We start from the raw sequence: 20,038 nt of genomic DNA, 5'->3' as shown, positions 1-20,038 counted from the left end.
GGTCCTGTCCATTCTGGGGGCGGGGCTGGCGGTGCTTGGGGCTCAGTAGTAAACGTGTTCAGCTTTGCAGGCCATGGGGTCTCAGGCAGTTTTCAGAACTTGGTGGCTGAGTCTCAGAAGTGGTCTCAGGATATAAGTGAGCAGATGTGGCCGTGTTCCAGAAGCTTTGTTTACAGAGAGCTGGGTGGTCGGTGTGGCCCAGAAGCCCAACTGACAGGGTCTATAGCAAACGGCTCCGCAGGCAGAGGGTGGCTGAGTCCGCCTCCTTTCCCGAGGGCCATGAATGGACACAGTGGCAGCTGCTCCTTGCCTGGACGGGGCGCTCGCTCGGTACTAGTGGCTGGACGTGTGTCTTCACAGAAGCATGCTGTGTGCAGCCCTGTCCCTTAGGGTATTTTTGGTTCCTGGTCTCATATCACGCTTGAGCGGAGCAAGGGACTGTCGCCACCAGTCTCTGTGGGCAGGCCGGAGGTCGCAGGCTGGGTTTGGGACGGAATTGACAGCAGGGTCCTTGCCTTGTCCGCACTGCGTCCAGAGGTCCCACCTGGCAGGGTCTCAGGCAGCTCTGGGCACCCCCTCTCCCGGTGTTCGTGCTGTGTGTGTTTTGGGGAGGAGCCCAGCCCGGGCTGTGGGGGACTGGTGCAGCCGGCAGCTCACCCCCCCCCCCCCCGCACCCTGTTGCAGTCGGCCGTCGGCCACGAGTACCAGTCGAAGCTCTCCAAGCACTGCTCCCAGGTGGACTCCGTCCGCGGCTTTGGAGGCAAGTTTGGTGTCCAGGTGGACAGAGTTGACCAGGTGAGTGGGGGGCGTGGGCCCAGCCATCGGGCCACTCTCTGCAGACCGTGGCTTCCGCTGGGCCTGTCACTGGAGCACGGGGTGGCTCCGACTCCGTACTGCCAGGTGGGCATCCTGAGAGCAGGATTCCTGGAAGAACCCCCAGCGCCCCCCCATCCCCCCCGGGGCTCGGAGATGGTTGGCTCGCTGGGCTGAGGACGGGAGGACAGGAACGCGTTAGGGATCGTTTTTGCTCTTGTGGGGGCAGTCCTCTGGGTTGCTATTGCGTCATCAGATGGACCAGAAACAGCCTCACGTTTGCCTGAGAAGGTGTCCCTGGGACCCTGTCTAGCCACCCACACTGTATGGACATCCCTGGGACACGGGAGAGCCCCGCCCCCAACCCCCTCGCCCATACCCAGAACTAAGGCTGGCGTCCAGGGTTTCGGCCTGTCCCCGATTCTCTGACTGAGCCCCGGGAGCACCTGTGCTCTCTGTCGTAGCGTCGGAGAGCCTGGGCTGTGGGCTCGCACCTCAGTCTGCATTCAGGCTTTTCTCCGCGAGCCGTGGGTCTGTGTTAACTGTAAAATGGGGTGATGGTACCTGCCTGTCCCGGGGCTCTGGGTGCAGACCCCCCCCTGCCCCCATTCTCACGCCTGATGTCCGTGTTGCTCTTGGAAGAGTTCACGTGGAAAGCAAGGCCATGGGCAGCAGTGGGAGTCGTCCCAGGCTGGCATCGGGCAGAAATCCACAAGCGGTACTTGCCCCCGCGACCCGGTGCACGTTTCGTGGCCCGACACATGTCAGACACCAGAGCTTTGGGCTTTGGTTAGACCTGCACCAGGGTTAAGTAATTAGAGGCCAAAAAATAACATGGTTCATGTTTTTAAAAATGTCGTATGTATTGTGGGTTCAGATGAATTGATTTGGAGGCATTTAAAAATGTGTGTCCCTTTCTTTGGTACCTGCAGTCCGCTGTTGGCTTCGAATACCAGGGCAAGACGGAGAAACACGCCTCACAGAGAGGTAAGCCGGGCAGGAGGGAGCGGGGGAGGGCACTGTCACTGGAGGAGGTTTCTTGGGGAGGGCCATGCTCCCTGAGTGTCCAGTGTCATCATGGTGCCTCCCAGGCTGCGACAGAGGCTGCCTTCTGCCTTCTGAGTGGCATTGTCCTGGGAGAGTCTGTCTTGGGCGTGGCTGGTCACGAGCTCACTGCCCCCAGCAGTGGGAACCGGAGCCCTCTCTCATCACTGATGCTTTACTCCCTGTGTGGTCCTCACACGGCGCCTATGACCTTCGAGTCATGCTGCCTCCTAAAGCCTCTTTCTGAAAGCGGAAGCACGTCACTTTCTCCAAGTGCTTGATACGGTCTTCGCGCATGTGCGGGCTTACACCTGTGTCTTGCATGTCACCGGGCGGCCCTGGGAGTGGGCGCGCTGTCTCTTTGGCCTGGCCCGGACCTCCACAGCCCCTTCCAGAAGGGGTGAGCCGTGCGGCTCTCTGTGCTCCGGCGGCTTGTTTCCCAGGTGGGACCGCAGCTCCTGTGTGCCGTTGGCGGGTGCCGGGGCAGAACTGGAGACAGAGTTGGGGTCATTCGTGGGTGATCCTGGGTGGGGGGCATTTTAAGCTGTGCGCTTGATCTCTTGCCGAGTCCTGACTCCGACACGTGTTTGTCTTGCTTGGTCGAAGAGCCAGAGTGACAGTTGAGGCTGTTACTGGGCTCCTCGACTGACCGCCGCCGTGTCTCCGCAGACTACTCGAGCGGCTTCGGCGGAAAGTACGGCGTGCAGGCCGACCGCGTGGACAAGAGCGCCGTGGGCTTCGACTACCAGGGCAAGACGGAGAAGCACGAGTCGCAGAAAGGTCGGGCCAGCACGGGGCCTGCCTCCCTCCCCCTCCGTCCCGCGCGCGCAGTGTCCGTCCACCCTGGGGAATTTCCTCCCCCGTGCCGGCAGCTCGCGTGACCCTTGCTCGGCCTCGTTCACTGCACGCGTGGGGACGCTCTTGTCCCGCTCAGGTCAGTGTAGGGATTTGTCTGTGTCGACTGCTCTATCCCCGTCGCACGGAGAAGCTACAAGCACGCAGCCATGCCTCCTTAGAACGTGGAATTGAGCTCATTTGCGATTTTTGAAGCCAAAAATCGACGACAGTGAATGTTCTTGTCCATTTGTCTCATCCGTAAGTGATCATTTAACAGTAAGTTTTGAGAAATGGAACTGCCAGGTCAGAGGCCGTTGACTTCAAAGTTCTGGAGGCAACTGCAGATTGGCCTCGTCCGCCAGCTGGTTTTCCCCTCCATTTTTGGGGATCCTGCCTGGCGAGGGGTCTCTCTGTGAGGCATTTATGGTGCAGCCCCTCCCGCAGAGGCCCTGGGTGCTCGCTTCTTCTCTTGGTTTTGTCTGGCTTGCATATTTAAATTTTTTTAAGGTTTTTTTTTTTTAAACTTAAATTCGGTCACTTGACACACAGTGTTTTGCCGGTTTCGGAGGCGGAGCTCAGGGATTTATCGATCGCCTGTCACGCCAGTGCTCATTCCATCTCCTGCCCTCCCCAGTGCCCCTCAGCAGTCACCCCAGCCCCGCACCTGCCTCCCCTCCAGCAGCCCTTGGTTTGTCTCCGAGTTAAGAGTCTGTTATGATTCCTCTCCCTCTGTGATCTTGTCTTTATTTTTCCCTCCCTTCCCTGGTGCTTCTTTGTTTCGTTTCTTAAATTCCACATATGAGTGAGATCACATAATTGTCTTTCTCTGATCTAACTTCGCTGAGCACGATACCCTCCAGTTCCACGCACCTCGTTGCAGAGGGCAAGATCGCATTCCTTTTGATGGCTGCGTAGTATTCCATTGTGTATATGGACCACGTCTTTATGCGTTCATCAGTCGATGGGCCTCTGGGCTCTTTCCACAGTTCAGCGATTGTGGACATTGCTGCTGTGAACGTTGGGCTGCACGTGCCCCTTCTTCTCATTACATCTTATCTTTGCACTAAGTGCCCAGTAGTGCGATTGCTGGGTCATAGGGCAGCTCTATTTTTAACTTCTCGAGGAGCTTCTGTACCGTTTTCCAGAGTGACCGCCAGCTCGCATTCCCGCCAGCAGTACAAGAGGGTTCCCCCTTCTCCGCTTCCTTGCCGACATCTAACATGCTCATTTCGTGATCTCCTTCGGAATGGAGGAGAGATACGACCATTGTTACAATCTGTTGTCCTTGCTACTGCTCACGTTTCTGTTACGTACACAAGTAATGCTCTCCAGCGTCTCCCGTGTTAGTGACCTTACAGTGCGCCTGAGAGACTTTTGACTTGTCCGTGTGTTGTTTTAAATTGGGTGAAAGGAGTACTTTCTCAGATCGGCTCGCTGATTGTGTTGCTGGTGTGTAAACAGTACCTTCCTCGTGTGCAGATTACTCCAAGGGCTTCGGCGGCAAGTATGGCATCGACAAGGACAAGGTGGACAAGAGCGCCGTGGGCTTCGAGTACCAGGGCAAGACGGAGAAGCACGAGTCGCAGAAAGGTGCGTCCCGTTTTCTCTTCTCTCGCCGGCAGCTGGTGGCCTGATGAGGGTGGCCAGAACAGGGGGACAGCGTCACGGGGAGGGAACCCCGTAATTCAGTACTGCATCTGGAAATAGCAGGTCCCCAGCACAGCTGTTAAATGAGGAAACCGTATCCTGACACGTCTTCAGCCCTGGCACCCCAGCCGCTGCCTGTGATGACAGCTGCGTGTCGCGTGTCTGGGTTGTAAACGGGGAGGCGTGGCGGCTCGCTGGGGCTGCTTTGGGCCACGTGTCTTGGAGCTTCGTGTGCGGGGTCCTCTGTGCTCATGGTGCCGAGAGTACAGGTCAGGCTGCTTTCCAGATGCTCTCGAGAAGGCCCTCTTCCTGCAGGAGGAGCGAGCGCGCGTGTAGCAGGTTGTGTGTCTGCCTGGACCAGGCGCTTGCTGCCCGTGCTCCCTGCTGATGCCAGCCCTTGGTCTCTTCTTGTGTGTAGACTATGTGAAAGGGTTTGGAGGAAAATTCGGTGTGCAGACAGACAGACAAGACAAATGTGCTCTTGGCTGGGATCACCAGGAGAAACTGCAGCTGCACGAATCCCAGAAAGGTAACGTTTGTTATGCTGGCTCCTACTTGAGAACATTCCAGAAGCTCATTTGTTTCTGTCCACAGGTCTGCCAGTGTGCCGTGTTCTTGCTACTTTTCTGTTGTGTGTCCTTTTCTCTCCACCGTTTGGGGTTGGCCTCTGCCTGCCCCGTTTTTGAAAAACTCCCCAGCTAGTGTAGTGATGAGCTCTTCTCCCCCGGGAGCTGCTATGATAAGGGGGCGCTGTGCCCGCCTGTGCTCCTGGAGCATCCTGGGAACGATGTTTCCGCGTGCGTTCCCGCTGACCAGGTGTGCCGCGGGTGCCACCTGCGCCCGGCAGCGTGTTCACATCAGGACGAGCACCGTCCCCGGGACCCAGGCTGCGGGCTGGGGTGCGGCCCTGCCACGGGTGCCCCGGCCTGGCACCCGCCCTTGCAGCCAGCACGCGGGGGCGGGGGCCGACCTGCGGGGCCCTATGGAACTTGTGCACAGTGTGTCTCTGCCTCACACGCACAGAGACACGCGCTCGATCCGTAGCGCAGGTAGGACCCCAGAAGGAGACCGCAGAGCGTGGAGTGCTTTTCCGGAATTCTTTCATTTGCAGCTCCTGACCTCTCTTCAGACCCGGGCTGAGGTGCCACGAGTTTCAGGCTGTTCTGTAGCCTCGGCGCCGACTCGGGCCTGTGTATGAGCCTGGGAGCTGGCTCCGGCCCCGGGCTCCGCGGAGCTCTGCCTTTAGTACCTGTGCTGCCGAGGCGAGCACAGGCTCTGCGTTCTCTAGACGACGTGTGCACTTGCTGACACGATCCTAACCAGACTGTGTTTCCTCTCTCGGTTTTCCCCACTGTTGCTTGTGGATTTTCAGATTATAAGGCTGGTTTCGGAGGCAGATTCGGTGTTCAGTCCGAGAGGCAGGACTCCTGTGCTGTGGGGTTTGATTACAAGGAGAGACTGGCCAAGCACGAGTCCCAGCAAGGCATAGTTGCTCACCAGCCCCCCCCCCACCCCCAGTGCAGCCGCCTCTAGCATGGACTTCAGGGGCTCAGCCTTCCGAGTTAGCCGCTGGCAGGGGCACGTGGCCGTTTAGCCCGGTTTGGGGCTGGGGTGATTCCGACTTGCAGCCCTTTCTGTCCCTGCCCTTTAGATCTTGAGTCTGGTAAGAGGAGTCATTCTTAGGGTAACGTCCTCCTAACCCTGTAACATGACGATGGGTGGGGTGGGCTGTCTTTGGTCTCCCAGGAGCTCCTGCCGCTGACCGTGACCTCTGGGAGTCACCCAAGGAGCTGTTCGGTTTCGCCTGGCCCCGAGCCTTCGTGTTCTGTGTGGTCTCGGTGTTTCCCTTGTGGTGGTGTCCTTGGCTGGGGTGGGGATGTTGTCTTTTTGTTTTTGTTTTTTGGTGACACCATCTACGTGTAACTTCCTCGCACAGAGTCACTGGTATGTGCTCAAAACGGGAAAGAAACGAAATTTCTAGATGTAGGTATTAGGATTCTGGCCAGCGCGTTTTCTTCTTTAATGACCGTTCAGTCTTTTTTTTTTTTTTTTTTAAAGATTTTTATTTATTTATTTGACAAGAGAGAGATCACAAGTAGGCAGAGAGGCAGGCATAGAGAGAGAGAGGGAAGCAGGCTCCCCGCTGAGCAGAGAGCCCGATGCGGGACTCGATCCCAGGACCCTGAGATCATGACCTGAGCCGAAGGCAGAGGCTTAACCCACTGAGCCACCCAGGCGCCCCTCAGTCTTTTTTTTTTTTTTTAAAGATTTTATTTATTTATTTGATACATCACAAGTAGGCGGGGAGGGGGCAGTGGGAAGCAGGCTCCTGGCTGAGCAGAGAGCCTGACGGGCTCGATCCCAGGACCCTGAGATCATGACCTGAACCGAAGGCAGAGGCTTAACCCACTGAACCACCCAGGCGCCCCATGACCGTTTAGTCTTTAACCGAGTTGTTAGAACGGGGAGTGCGGCTGGGAAAGGAGTGATGGCCTGAGATCTGGGGGCACAGCGCCGGTGTCCGGTGCCAGGGTCCTGGCGGGGTGGGAGCACGCATTTGGGTCCCTCCTGGAGACGGCGTGGGGACAGCCTCAGGTCTCCGTGGCAGTGCTGCGTGATGCCATGACTGCCCCGTAGACCTGTGTCGCCGGGCTATGAGTCTTTGGCCCGTAGAATTCTCCCATGGAGTTATTTTTGCTCTTAGAAAAGCGAGAGAAGCCCACAGTTGAGCTTCCTCGTAGCGTGTACAGAGCGGGACACAGGAAGGGCCGCGGCCGGTCAGCCGTTGCGGGGCGGAAGACTGTGCTCTTGCAGCGGGGCCCCCTCCCCCCGGCCCACGCTGTGGCCTCCTCGCCCTCACTGCCTGCCCGCCCGCACTGGCACCCTTTCCGCCCCTCGGGAGAATGCGAGAAAGCATGCACGCGCCTCTTCTCTGCCTCCCACCTGCCTGCCTCCCGAACGCCATGGTAGAATCCAGACTCGCCCTGCAAGTAGACGCATCGTTTGGTGGCTCTCGTTCTTTCTGCGCTGGGTGCATCTTCCTGGGCTGTTTCTGGGTCTGCATGGCTCTGGTGGTGTCGCTGTGCTGCTCCCCGACCTGCAAGTAAGCCTGGTGTTGCGCCTCCTTTCAGACTACTCCAAAGGATTCGGCGGAAAATACGGGGTGCAGAAGGACCGCATGGATAAGGTGAGTGTTCCCGACCCAGGGCTGTCTTCTCTGCGGGTAGTTCGGGAATTGAGGGAGGTCCTGCTGGGTGTAGCTCTGGGGATGGTCTCCGGTCTCCAGATGTGGGGGCTCCCACGCCTGGAAGGACAGACCCTTGAGTGCTGCTGCCCATGTGCCAGGCCTCGGCTCGCTTGTTGGGGGTGTCCTGTCCGGGGCCGCACACGGCCGCGCTTTGAGGCAGATTCTGTCCGTGCCCATGTGGTAGTCGGTGTGTGGCTGGACCACCGTCAGAACCTGGACACGAGACTGTAGGCTGACTGACGAGACTGACAGCCCAAGAGCGTGTCGCTCTGTGAATTCAGCTTAGTAGGAAACCGCTTTGGGAACCGGGTTCCGTGGTCGCATGGGCCATGGTAGAAGAGCCCATTGGCCACGCGTGAGTGCTGGCTGCCACGTTGGGGCCTCCAGATCTGGAACGTCTGTGTTGCTATGGAAGGCCCGTGGCCCGGTGTTCGTCTAGAGCCAGAGCCGAAGTGCTGGGCCACCTCTTAACAGCGGCCTCCCTGGGATACCCCGTTCCTCTCGCCAGGGACTTGGTCCCTTCTGCTGGCTTCAGAGTCTCGCGGGTCAGTCTTAAGCATGTGTCGGGTGGCTCTTCTCATTTACAGCCCGACTACATCAGCAGGGTGAACTTAGAAGCTGCCCGCTGGGGACAGGGAACAGCTGTGTCCCCTCAGGTCCGCTGAACAAAGGCAGGCTGTCCTGCTCAGTCCTGTGCCTGGCCCCTGGTCTCCGATGGCGGGGCTGGCCCTCCTGCAGTCCTGCTCTGTCGGGCTCAGAGCTGGCCACTTGGACGTTGTCACCCTGGTGGACCCTACCACGTGACTGTGTGGGACCCGGCAGCAAGTGGCAGGGGCACAGGCTTGGAAAGAAGGTGTGGGAACTACCCAGGTTCCAGTAAACGTGTGCAAGGGGTTCAGAGCCAGGCGTGACAGGAGGTTGTCCCCAAGAGAGGTGGGGCCCCTGGGACTTGGGTCTGTAGCGGTCCCTGGGATAGTGGAAGCGGTGAGAGCTGTCCCGCGTCCTGGGACAGGGAGCTGTGTCCATGTTGGGGAGTAGCAGCAGAGGGAGAGGGTTCTGGTCGGGAAGGAGGAGGTGGGCGTGGTGTTGGGGAGACAGCACAGCGGGGACAAAAGCCCCCAGGGAGGTGGCAGAGACAACCCCGAGCGGCGCCGGAGAACCGGTTGGACAAGGCTGTCACCCTGGGAGCTGCAGGGAGCGGTGGTGAGGCTGCAGACACCCTCTTCCCTCAAGGCTGCAGGGTAGGGTGAGGGACGGGCATTGGAGACCTTTCTGGAAAGAGGCGTGGCAGATGTGGGCAGTTTCTGTGGGGGCAGCTGGAAGGGGCAGAGGGTTTGGTCAGGGCAGCCCAGCCGCTGCACGTGGAGGAGAGGCGGACGTGGCTCGGTACCCCTGGTGCGCAGGTGCCTGACTGGATGCCGCCGGGTCGGAAGGGCAGGTGGTGCCGGGGGAGGGGAGCTGGGTGGCGTCCCTGTGCCGCCGGCGCTGCACCCCGCAGAGCAGCCACTCTCCCTCAGCCTTGCGTGGCCGTGACCTTCAGCTCCTCTCTTCCTGCGGGCCCCCGTCCTCGCTCGTGTGTCAGAAGCAGCTATGTCCTGAGCCCCAGAAGTGTCCTCCGGGAGGTGGGGGCGAGACCCCTGGGCTCCCCCGGTGGTGCTTTCGGGAGCTGCAGGGCCGGCGCCCACCTTGGGGCGAGGTAGCAGGCCTGGTGGGCTGGAGGCGGCAGGAGAGCGCGCCCCTGATCTTCCCGCTTCTGTCTCCGTAGAACGCTTCCACGTTCGATGACGTTGCCCAGGTGGCCCCAGCGTATCAGAAGACCGTCCCCGTCGAGGCGGGTGAGTCGTGGCTGGCCCCGGTGCCCCGGTGTTTCCGTCGTGGGCACCGTGTAGGCCGGGAGCACTGGAGAGCGCCCTGGCCCTGCTCACGGCGGGGATGGGGTTCCGCCGTGCCTCCACGGAAGGCCTGCGTGTCCCCACAACCTGTCACCACGCTCTGCCACTGGGCGTGGTCTGTGTGTGTGGAGGGGCACCTTCCAGAGCAGAGCTGGGCCAGCCGCCCATCTGCAAGGGCCCCCCTCACAGCCAGGGACCAGGTTCTGGGGGGCTGTCGTGTCTGCAGGGCCCCTCCCACCCCGGCTGGCCAGTGAGGCCGGCGAGCCGCGGCTGTGAGGAGCGTGGTGCTCGCTTGCGCAGACCCTTGCCCTCTGCGGGTCGTGCACCCGGCTGCCGCCGCCGGCCCTCAGAGCTGGCTGCTGCCAGGCAAGGCGCGTCTACCCGCTCTGGCCACGTGGGCCACACCCCGAGGAGGATCGCTGAGTTGGAGAAAAGTGCTGAGTGGAGGGGAGGCAAAGCGTCCCCGTTGTTTCCTGTGGACACCCTGGGTCAGCAGTTCCCAGATCTGGGGTCTTGGGACCCTCTGCGCCTCTACGCTCATAGGGATTTTTGGTGGGTCTTGTGTCTCTTGATCTCGTCTGTAGTGGGATTGAGACACAGGAATTTCAGGTTTCCCTTATTCACTTACAAACGATGAAACATCCCATGTTGACATCATAATACCTTTTTTTAAAAATAGGTTTTATTTATTTACTTGACGAGAGAGAGAGAGACCCGACAAGTAGGCAGAGAGGCAAGCGGAGGGAGGCCGGGGGGGTGGGGGTGGGGAACAGGCCCCTGCTGAGCAGAGAGCCCGATGCGGGGCTCGATCCCAGGACCTTGGGATCATGACCTGAGCCTAAGGCAGAGGCTTAACCCACGGAGCCACCCAGGTGCCCCAACATCATAATACTTTTTATGGAAAAAATGACCACATTTTTGAAGCAAAACCTGTGCCAAAGCATGGCAGTGCTTTGTGTGTCTGTAAATCTTCTTAGGGAGCTTTGTTCTGGAGCTGCTGCTGCTTCCGTCTGTTGTGGTAAGTGGTGTCAAGGCGGGAACTCCGGACCCCCCAGATGCCCCGTTGGGAAAGAGAAGAGCATTACCCTAGCGTCTCGGGTCAGGGCGGGTTTGCCCTCGTGGCCCTGCCCTCGGCTGGCCAGTGTGTTCCTGGTGCTCCAGAGGGTCGTGTCCCTGACAGGGCGCGTGGTTCCGGAACGGGCAGTGGACGTTTGCAGAGCACTAGACCATCGAGTTAAGCCAAATTTCCAAGCGTTGCGTTTCTCATTCTGCCGTCCCGCCGGTGACACTTGTGTTGTGATCATCTTACCAGAGTCTTCACGTGAACCTGGGGGGCGTCGTGCTCGGAGTAGATACAGGGTTTCCACAATTCTGAATTTTTCTCGGAAGCTTGAGTTTTCCCATTGACGAGAGAGAGACTGAGTTGATTTATCTTAGGGAGAAAGCCTGCGAGGTGCACAAGACACACACCCGTACCACGTCCGTTACGTCCGGGAAAAACGATGCTCTGTGAAGGGTCCGTAAGCTCAGCACACGAATGGTTTTGCCCGAGACCCTGGCAGGACGTGGTCTGCAGCCCCTCCCCCGCCAAGGAGGTGCGCTCGGGGCTTGAGATTTGCAGAATTGCAGTGCTCTGTGCGGGGTCATCAGGCCCCGTCCTCAGGGAGGACGTTTTGGTCCCCTCCTGAGTGTGTGCTGCCAAAGAACCAGCGCCGTTTGGATTTGGAAATACTCCCGACGCCAGGCTTGCGCCCTCTGGCAGGCCCCAGGAACGTCCGGGAGACGGCGGCGCGGAGGCTGGCCTGGGACGGGCGGGCTGAGCCGGTCTGAGTTCAGACCTGCCTGTGACACCAGGTCCCGCGTGGCAGGCCGCCCTGGTGCGGGGCTGGGGTCGCGGGACACGCTGCCGCTCTGACGCCCGGCGTGCATCTCTCCTCCCCTCTGTAGTGAACAGCAGAACCAGCAACATCAGAGCAAATTTCGAAAACCTGGCGAAGGAGAAGGAGCAGGAGGACCGGCGGAAGGCGGAAGCCGAGAGGGCGCAGAGGATGGCGAAGGAGAGACAGGAGCAGGAGGAGGCCCGGAGGCAGCTGCACGTGAGTGTGCCTTCCTGGGCCCGTGCTCCAGAAGCTTCTCTATGGAAAACGTTCAGAACCCTCGTTCGAGGCTCTGCTCTTCGGAACGGTACCCTCAGCCACACACAAGGCGGGCGGAGCCTTTGACCGCCAGGTCCTAGCCGGTCAGCCGTACTGCTCCCGTGCCCGCCGCCCCTGCAGAGCCCCGGACCCCACGTGGGCCTGACAGTCTCTGTTCCGACCCGTGTCCCTCTGGAAGCCCCTTCCTCCTGGGGAGGAGGCTGAGAATACAGAGGGACTCCTTGTGAAGGAGCAGAGCCGCTCTCTGCTTTCTCTCTCAGCTCTGCTATTTGTACCTGCGTCTGCTGTGTGCGCGGGCGTCTTGGTTCTGCTGTCAGAGCCAGGAGGTTGGGAGCGTTTCTGGGCCTGTTTCTTCCTCGGTCTTCTCCACGTGGCCTGCATGTCAGGGGCTCTGGTCCCCCACGTTAGCAGCGGCCGACCAGGCAGCCTGAGCCCAAACGCTCCCTGTGCTGTGGCCTCGCGCTGTCCTGTGGAGCGGAGACGGGGAGCTCACCACCTCTCTTTCTCAGGTAGTTGTGAGGCGGAGTCACAGATAAAGCCTGTGATGGTCTTTCATAATCCAGAAAGCTTTGTTGCACTCTGTAGATGCCTCCTCCCCAAAATCAGTAGTTAGGGCTCAGAGAACCCCCATCGAGAGGGAACGGAGGGTTGAGGAAATGAATGTGCCATGAGCACCGGAGAGACGAATTAAATAGAATCTGAGGTTGTTCCATCGCAGGCGGAATAAGAACAAGATCGTGTAATTGCTTCTTGTTTCTGTTCCGGGATTGCCAGAAGCATTTGCAGTCAAATGCTCTACCACTGAGCTGTACCCCAATCGCTAGAAACTTCTGAATTAAGGGGGTTGCAGGTTAGGTTTTCTTGGTTGTCCAGCTCACGGATACACATGCTGTGGGGCGGTTGGTAGTGGTTTCATCGAGTAATTACTGCTTTCCTCATCTTAAGCCTGCACATTGGGACCGCTGAGTCCCATCAGCATCTGGATGGCCCAGCACGAGCGGGCGGCTTGCGGACGGCTGTCACCGTGGTTCTGTTGGGCATCTCTGTTGTGCCTTGTCTTGCTGTCCCTTCTGCCGTCCTGTCCTCTGCTTCCAGCCGCTGCCCCTCGCCTCTGCTGGTCCTGGGGAGCCGCTCGGACTCCAGAATCCTCCGGGCCATAGGACACTCCCATCAGCAGGCGGGCAAGACTTCACGAATCCCCACGCACTGGACTCTCGGGTCGTGCTGGCTCGCCGGGACAAGTTACTGTGTGCGGCCAGCGGCCGTGAGAGGGGCGGTCACAGACCCTCCCCATGGCAGCTCAGGCGTGAAGGGCAGCTCTGTGTCAGGCCCGCCCTGCGGAGCCCGCCCGGACACGCCCCCTGCACGGGAACACCCACCCCCGGTGTTTCAGCCGGGGCTGGCTCCAGGCAGCGGGGGAACCTGACCGGCCAGCTGGCGGCAGGGCGGAGGCCAGGGAGGGTTCCTGTTCCTGCTTCTGCTGCTTCCTGGCACCGGCCCTCTTGGTCCTCTGTCTCTTCTGCTGCGACATCGGGCTGTCCGCGTAGGTTTCCTGGGGCTGCCATCCCACACGATCCCAGACTCTGCCTCGGAGCAGCACACATGGACCCTCTCTCAGCTCTGGAGGCTGCGAGGAAACCCATTTCCGGGCCTTTTCCAGCTTCTAGAGACACCCGCGTTCTTGGCCCGGGGCCCCTTCCTGGCCTCTGCGTTCGTGGTGACCCCTCTGATGGGTCTCCCACATGCCTGCGTCCCTCTTGGTGGGAAGGACCCTGTGGTTACATCGGGCCCATCCGGAGATCCCGGCATTGTCTCCCACCTCCGTCCCCATCTGCTTCCATCCTCTGTCCCTTTGGCCTGCGAGGTCGCCTCTTCCCAGGATCTGGGGGCTGGGGTGCCTGCATCTTTGAGATGCCAGTCCCTGCTCTGACCGTCAAAGGTTCCCGCCTGCCCCGCGTGCTTGTAGGTCTACAGAATCTCAGTCCTGGAGCGGCCGCCAGAGGCTCGAGGTTCTGCTCTGGTTATCTGTGCGAGGTCTGGGCCGGGCACGGGGTGGCCGCCTGCCTGCACCCTGTGCTTTGCGTGGTGACAGCAGGAGGACCGGGGGCCCCTTAGGTCCTGTGTGTTGATGATGCGTGATCTTCAGTTCACCTTGTGCTGAAGTCTCCGTGCTTAGTCTTCCCCGTGCTCTGCTCCGGCGGTGAGCGCGTGGAGGCGTGAGCCTGGGCGGACCTTTCTCTGGTCACCTGACCGCCCCTTGCCTTTCGATTCCAGGAGCAGGAGCAGGCCCGGGCCCAGAAGCCGACGCCCCCAGCCTCCCCGACTCCTCAGCCGGCTCAGGAGAGGCCGCCCCCAAGCCCCGTCTATGAGGTTGGTGTTCTCGCTTGGCGTGCTGATGAGCCTGACGCCCCAGAGACACCCTTCCCAGCTCGATGTGACTGTGCATGGAGAGGGGTTCCCTCCCCCACTCGGCTTGGTGTCCCACCCGAGGGGATGGCCCTTGTGAGTGCTGCAGGCCGTGCTGGCACGTCCAGCCTCTCCCCGTGGGTGTGGCTGCCCCCGCTGGCCTTCTGGCCCAGCCTGCTGCCTCCCGGGCGGCTCTCCTGTCGCCGCCTGGGCGATTTCTAGTCTTCGTCTCGCTCACCGTCTGCTGCACCTGACACGGACACTGGTCCCTTAGTCTAGAAATCCGTTTCCTGGCACGTGAGGCGACTTCCCCAGCTGGCCTCGCCAGCTGTCCCTCCCAGTGCTTCTTGAACATTGTGTTCCCCGGTGACTGTGCTTGGTCCGTAATCCTCATTCCCGTCATCGGTGCCTTGTGGCCGCCGGCTCGTGTCCTGTCCTCTTTCCCGGGCTCTGAGTTGACTGGGCTCCCCGCCTGACCCTTCCTCATTCCGTCACGGGGGGTCTACCCTGCCTCGGCAGAGGTCTCTCGGGAGGTTGCTGCCACTGCCTCAGTGCCCACCTGGCTGAGCCCCGCGTCCTGTCTCCTCTGTCCCCATGGCTGCTGCTCTGGTTCCCTTGCCTCTTTCACTGGGACATCAGGGCCGTTGTGTGTGAGGAACAGAAGCTGCCTCAGCTCAGCTCAGCTGACAGTTGAAGGGGTGAGCCTCCTGGCTAGCTCAGGAACCAGAGAGCTCCAGGCAGCAAGCCTGCATCTCGGGGGAAATCACGTGGCCACTGGGCTCCTTCTTCGTGGTGCTTGTGTCTTCTTGGACCTCATAGGCATTGGGCATGACCTTGGGGCTCATAACCCACTGGCAAGAGGGGTTTTGAGCAATCTCCCCTCGTCCTGTTGCATTGCCGGCCAGTGACTGAGGAGTTGGTCCTCTGAGAAGGCGGCGTGGCTTGCTGTCCCTAGCCAGAGGGCAGGAGGGTCCCGTGACTGGCAGCCCTAACAGAACCACATGAGATGTTGGGGGCAGAGGTGCTGATGCCAGAAGACAGGGAGTGGGGGGCCGCTGGCAGCCCAGGATGGGGTCCCTTGCGCCTCTGGGCTGCTCTGGGTCCGCGGGAGCCAGCCCAGTGCCCCCGTCCCGCGACCAGCCTCTGGCCCTCCAGGGCATCCCTGCGCATCCACAGCCTCTGGGCCTGTCCCTCCTTTGTGGCTGGATCCTTGAGTGGCACAGGGCCTGGCCTGGATGCAGGGTCCCCTCTCCGTGGCCTCCCTGGTGGCCCTCACGGGCTGCCCAAGCCACGATGGTCATCGGCCAACAAAAGCCAGTACCTGACCCCACTGGTTCTTACTGGGGCTTTTCTCTGTGTCCCTTCTCTGTCTGACCCCCCTGAGGGTACCTTTGGATGGACCCTGGTCAGAAAGACGGCCTAAAGCCACTTCCTTCCATTCGCGTCAGAAGTCATGCTGGACTGAGCAGCCTGGCGTGGACCTCCCGAGAGCCTGCGCTTGCCTGCGCCTTGCCGGTCACTCTCCCGTCCCCGGGGGGATTCAGGCAGACTCGGCCCCTCGGGCTGGGAGGGGTGCGATGCTGCGAAGCCGCCACGGCAGGGCATGGCAGGCCTGGTGGGGCCTCCCTCGGCGGCTTGGGGCAGCGCTGTTCCCCACGGGCTGTGCAGTTTTGTCTCTACAGGATTCGGGGGCTCAGGGGCTGGGACGGGGCAGTGGGCGGGAGGTGGTTGTTCAGGAGGAAATGGCCTGTGGGCCTCCTCACGGCGCTGGGCCACGATCAGGACCCGAGCGTGCTCCAGATCTTAGTGATGGTGCTTCCTTGGCCATGTGTCTGTGCTGCGATCCCCCCGGGTCTGACGAGTCATGTGTTGGGGACCCAGTGTGGGCCACGAGTCACATCTCCTCCACCCTTCCCTCTCCCCAGGACGCGGCTTCATTCAGGGCTGAGCCTGAGCCTGTGTACAGCATGGAAGCGGCCGGCTACCAGGAGGCCAGCAGCCAGCAGGGCCCGGCCTACGCGTCGGACGCCGTCTACGAGGCCACAGAGGCCCCCGGCCACTATCAAACAGGTACCGGTACAGGGGCGCCCCACCAAGCCCTCTGTTTCCGCTCCTCTGCAAAAGGGGTGCCCGTCTCCCCTTTGCCTGGCCCGCAGGCGGGGTCCTCGTCTCCCTGGGTGGGAGGGCGCCAGACCCCCTCCCCGGGGCTCAGCAGGGGTTCCCACGGGGGTTCCAGGAAGGCTGCTACGGGGTGGTGGGTGGGAGGAGTGTGAAGGACGGGGCCTCTGCTGTCCCTTCGCGGTGGGCACTTGGGACAGAGCCGGGCTCCAGGAACACAGAGTGTTTTGAGGTCCCTAAAGATGATTTTTACAAATTCTGAAAATCGTGTAGATGTTTCAATGGAGTGAACCCTGGAATCGGTCTCTTAGCTTTAAAGATGAGGCTTCCTTCCGTATGTTTGAGCTGATGGAACCTGAACCCATCCGAGAACACAGCTCAGGACAGAGCCTCAGCGTCTCCCCCAGAGTGACGTGAGGTGTCGGGCAGCGCGGGGCCCCTCTGAGAACCAGACGCGAGTGTAGCAGCCTGTCCTCCAAAAGCCGCCTCAGTGCCCGCCCTGGGTGTCCTGCTGCCGGCTGGCGTCGGCATTGGGAGGTGGGGGGTTTGCTCCTTAAACCCTTTTTAAGGGGTCCGTTCTTTTCCCGATGGGCGCCCCCGGGCTGGCTGACAGGGGCGGCGTGGCTCCGCGCCCCGGGGGCGCATTGGTTAACGCTCAGCTCTTGTCTCGGTTAATTTTTAGAGGAAAACACCTACGACGAGTATGAGAATGACCTCGGGATCACAGCCGTCGCCCTGTATGACTACCAGGCTGGTGAGGGACCCGCCTTCCCCTCGCTGCCTCTTCTCCGCTGGTGCTGCTCTCGGGAGATTCACTCCCAGGCCTTAACAATTGTTAGGAAGGAACTTGTGTTGAAATCATCTCAGAGTTCCAGAATCTCCCATTTTCCCCTCCATTTTTGGCGTCCCCAAACCTTCGGTTATTCTTAGTTAGGCACAGGGGTGCCCTGGGGCCCCTAGAGGGCCCAGTGTCAACTCCCCGAAACTGAGGACACTGCCCACCCCAAAGCACGCTCTGTCCCCCAGTGGGAGAGTCAGCCCTGAGACGCCGTGACGTCGGTGGCTGGTCCCGTTGTTACCGTGTGTCCCGGCTGTCTCTTTGTCATATGGGTACCAGCTGCCTCCGATCTGCCCTGAGGCCTCTCGCCCTGGGGGGACCCGTGGCCGTGGTCCGAGGACGGGGCGGTCCTGGGAGAGCTTCCTGGTCTTCACCACATGCCATGTGGGACCTGCACGGGTCCCTCTGTCTGTCCCACCCCACGCGGTCCCCACCGCCCCCCCGGTCCAGTGTGCGAGCCACAGTTTGCCCCGCAAAGCCAGCCTTCCTCCCTTTGCTGGTGCTGAGGGGTATTTTGGGGTGTCCCCAAGACCCTGTGCCGCCTCCTCAGGCTGCTGGTTGTATCCCTGCCCCCTGTCAGCCCTTGCCAGGGCGTGTCCTTGTCCCTTCCCTGCTGGTGGTGCCGCCGTCCTGCCCCGGGAAGAGTGTTCCCCCCTTCCGTTGACTTACGTCTGTTCAAGCCTTCTGTTGACCCGGGTGTGGGTTCTGTGGAGTGGGGCATCTGGAGTTCTACAGTGTGGTGCGTTCACCCTTGAACTTGCCTCCCCGGCTGCTGGCTCGCCTCCGTCCTAGGCTTCCCTTGGCGCCTCATAAGTACTCTGCAGTGGGAGAGCAGGGGAAGCCGGGCGGCGGGGGCCCGGGCACAGGCTCTGTGTCTCGTGCTCGGGGCTGGTGTGCACAGGGAAGGGCGGGCAGGTGCAAGGAAGGTCGTGCCACGTGGGAAGCTCTCCGTGCTCTGCTGCCGGGCTGGGGGCCGCCAGCGGCTACCGGGGCGCTCTTCCCTGCAGACCGGGCCGTGCCGCGGGTCGGAGCATCACGTCCTCTCTCTCTGCCCTCTCTCCTAGCGGGCGACGACGAGATCTCCTTCGACCCCGACGACATCATCACCAACATCGAGATGATCGACGACGGCTGGTGGCGCGGGCTGTGCGGGGGCCGGTTCGGGCTCTTCCCCGCCAACTACGTGGAGCTGCGGCCGTAGGCGCCGGGCGGGGCCGCTGTGCACGCGCCCTTCCGCGGGGCCCTCCTGCCAGGCTTCTGGAGACGCTCCGCCGCAGGACGTGCTGACGTGTGGTGACCACGCTCCGTAGGAGGACTTGGTAACCGATTCTACGCATTTCAGGCATTTTCCTTGTTTCTGCCAAACCGACTGTCATGGGAGCCGCTTGGGGACCCTCCGCTGTCCTGAGTGCGTGCTGTCCTTGCCCCCGCTGGCGGCGCTCGGGGCCCCCGACGCACGCGGCCTGTGCTCAGACCTGGCCCCGGCAGAGGTTGGGACCGAGGGCAGGAGCGCCACAGGCGGCGGCTTTAGCTCTGGGTGGGAGCGTCTTCCTGTTTCCCTGGATTCCCCAGACCCGCGCGCTCCGCCTCGTCCCGTCCCTCCCCTGACGCCTGACGCCAGGAGGACCGCTCCTGCCCCCGCTCCTGCCCCTGAAGCAGCACCTCCCCGTCCAGCATCTCCCGTCCCGTGCACACTGTCCTCTGGTGGCCCAGGGCGGCCTCCTGCCCCCGCACCCTGTGTCCGCCGGGCAAGAGGACGGCCCTCTGCTGCCAGCAGGCAGGCGTCTTCACGGCCGTACACTACCGGACACGGACACGGATTTCCCGCTGGGGCACTCGTATTCGTTGTGCCAAAGTACCGTGTCCTGGGACAGTCCGACGCGGCCCGCTGAGCTGAAGAGGGAAGCAGAGAGCGCGTTCTCCCCGCTCCCTGTGCGCTGCCGGGAGCACGTCGCCCCGCTCAGCGTCGGCGAGGCCAGGGCGGCGCTGGCAACGGACGGGGGCAGTGTCTTTCTGGAAGATCCTGTTGAGGTGTCTCAGGTGTTGGGGACGTGAGTGAGCATCTACTTCCTGAAGCGTGTTTCTGCATAATCTTCGCTTTACCACAATTAGGTTGGGTTTTATATGCAATTACTGTATCTGAGTTTCTGTAGCCACATCACAGGTATGATTTTTTTTAAATTAATTATCCAGAATAAACTTTTTTTGATCCACTTGCTTGCTCATGTTCCTCTGGTATTGGTCATTTTGTTCCACGTGGAAGTTGACTTCTGACCCTTGACCTTTAGTTTATCAGGTTTAGACATATGAAAGAGTCCCTTTTTAAGAGGCATGCTCCTTAAAAGGCATTTTTCATGAAGGGAAATGGGTTTATGCTGTGATGTTGTCTATCTTTTTAGGCAGGAATTCTAAGCAAAACAGGAAACCGCCTATTTAAAATAAAAATCCGTTGGGACGGCGGTTCTCGCGGTAAATCCCGAGGTGGTGACAGTGGGGCCGAAGGGCCTGCTCTCCGGGTGGCAGGACACGAGGCTCACAGCAGCAGGTACGCGGGCAGAGGAGCCGGTAGGCGTGGGGGTCTGGGACCGGCAGACTCCGTGACCACATGGGGCCGCCCAGCGGGGTGGTCGTCTGCTCCTGCTCACGGGGGCTCTGCGTCAGGGTCCCTCGGGCATGGCGGTGGAGGGGCCGTGGGCTCAGACCTGGCTCCCCAGACACTGTGGCACTCAGCAGGCCTCCTTGTGGGTGTGTGGTGTGGCAGGACGGGGCTTGGAGGCTTCTGGAAGTGCCTCCCTCACCGCCCCTGGGAGATGGGGACAGTGTGGACCGGAGACAATCCAGAGTCGTGCTGTCCTCCACGTACAGGAGCTGGGGGTCACCCACTGCTGCCACAGCTCTGCCGGGACCCCGCGTGGGCAGAGTCCTGCAGGAGCTTTCCTTCGGTGGCCGGCTTGCGTCACTCCACGTCACGTCCTCCAGGTCTGTCCCCGCTGTTACAGGTTTCCGTGTGTCCTTCGAGTTAATTATGGCTGTGACAGTC

The 20,038-nt window shown here is 60.8% G+C and overlaps 1 protein-coding gene across 4 annotated transcripts in view; it reads left to right on the top strand.

The window, feature by feature from the left end:
- The window catches only part of CTTN (cortactin), a 29,847-nt gene extending 10,636 nt beyond the window's left edge, over nucleotides 1–19,211 (top strand). For 2 of the 4 annotated variants that reach the window (XM_044259995.1, XM_044259996.1), the window contains exons 6-18: nucleotides 685–795; nucleotides 1,746–1,800; nucleotides 2,527–2,637; nucleotides 4,174–4,284; nucleotides 4,760–4,870; nucleotides 5,714–5,824; nucleotides 7,473–7,528; nucleotides 9,354–9,423; nucleotides 11,428–11,576; nucleotides 13,911–14,006; nucleotides 15,968–16,112; nucleotides 16,843–16,914; nucleotides 18,063–19,211. In XM_044259995.1, the coding sequence (XP_044115930.1) occupies nucleotides 685–795; nucleotides 1,746–1,800; nucleotides 2,527–2,637; nucleotides 4,174–4,284; nucleotides 4,760–4,870; nucleotides 5,714–5,824; nucleotides 7,473–7,528; nucleotides 9,354–9,423; nucleotides 11,428–11,576; nucleotides 13,911–14,006; nucleotides 15,968–16,112; nucleotides 16,843–16,914; nucleotides 18,063–18,199 (1,335 nt within the window). In that variant the 3' untranslated portion in view covers nucleotides 18,200–19,211. The remainder of the gene's footprint in view (nucleotides 1–684; nucleotides 796–1,745; nucleotides 1,801–2,526; nucleotides 2,638–4,173; nucleotides 4,285–4,759; nucleotides 4,871–5,713; nucleotides 5,825–7,472; nucleotides 7,529–9,353; nucleotides 9,424–11,427; nucleotides 11,577–13,910; nucleotides 14,007–15,967; nucleotides 16,113–16,842; nucleotides 16,915–18,062) is intronic. The other 2 variants (XM_044259998.1, XM_044259997.1) reach the window with 2 other exon arrangements.
- The last annotated feature ends 827 nt before the right edge of the window (nucleotides 19,212–20,038 follow it).

Source organism: Neovison vison, chromosome 7 (assembly GCF_020171115.1).
Source record: "Neovison vison isolate M4711 chromosome 7, ASM_NN_V1, whole genome shotgun sequence".
Lineage (NCBI taxonomy): Eukaryota > Metazoa > Chordata > Mammalia > Carnivora > Mustelidae > Neogale > Neogale vison.
Note: the sequence above shows the minus strand (reverse complement) of the source record. Positions and strands in the feature narration are given on the sequence as shown.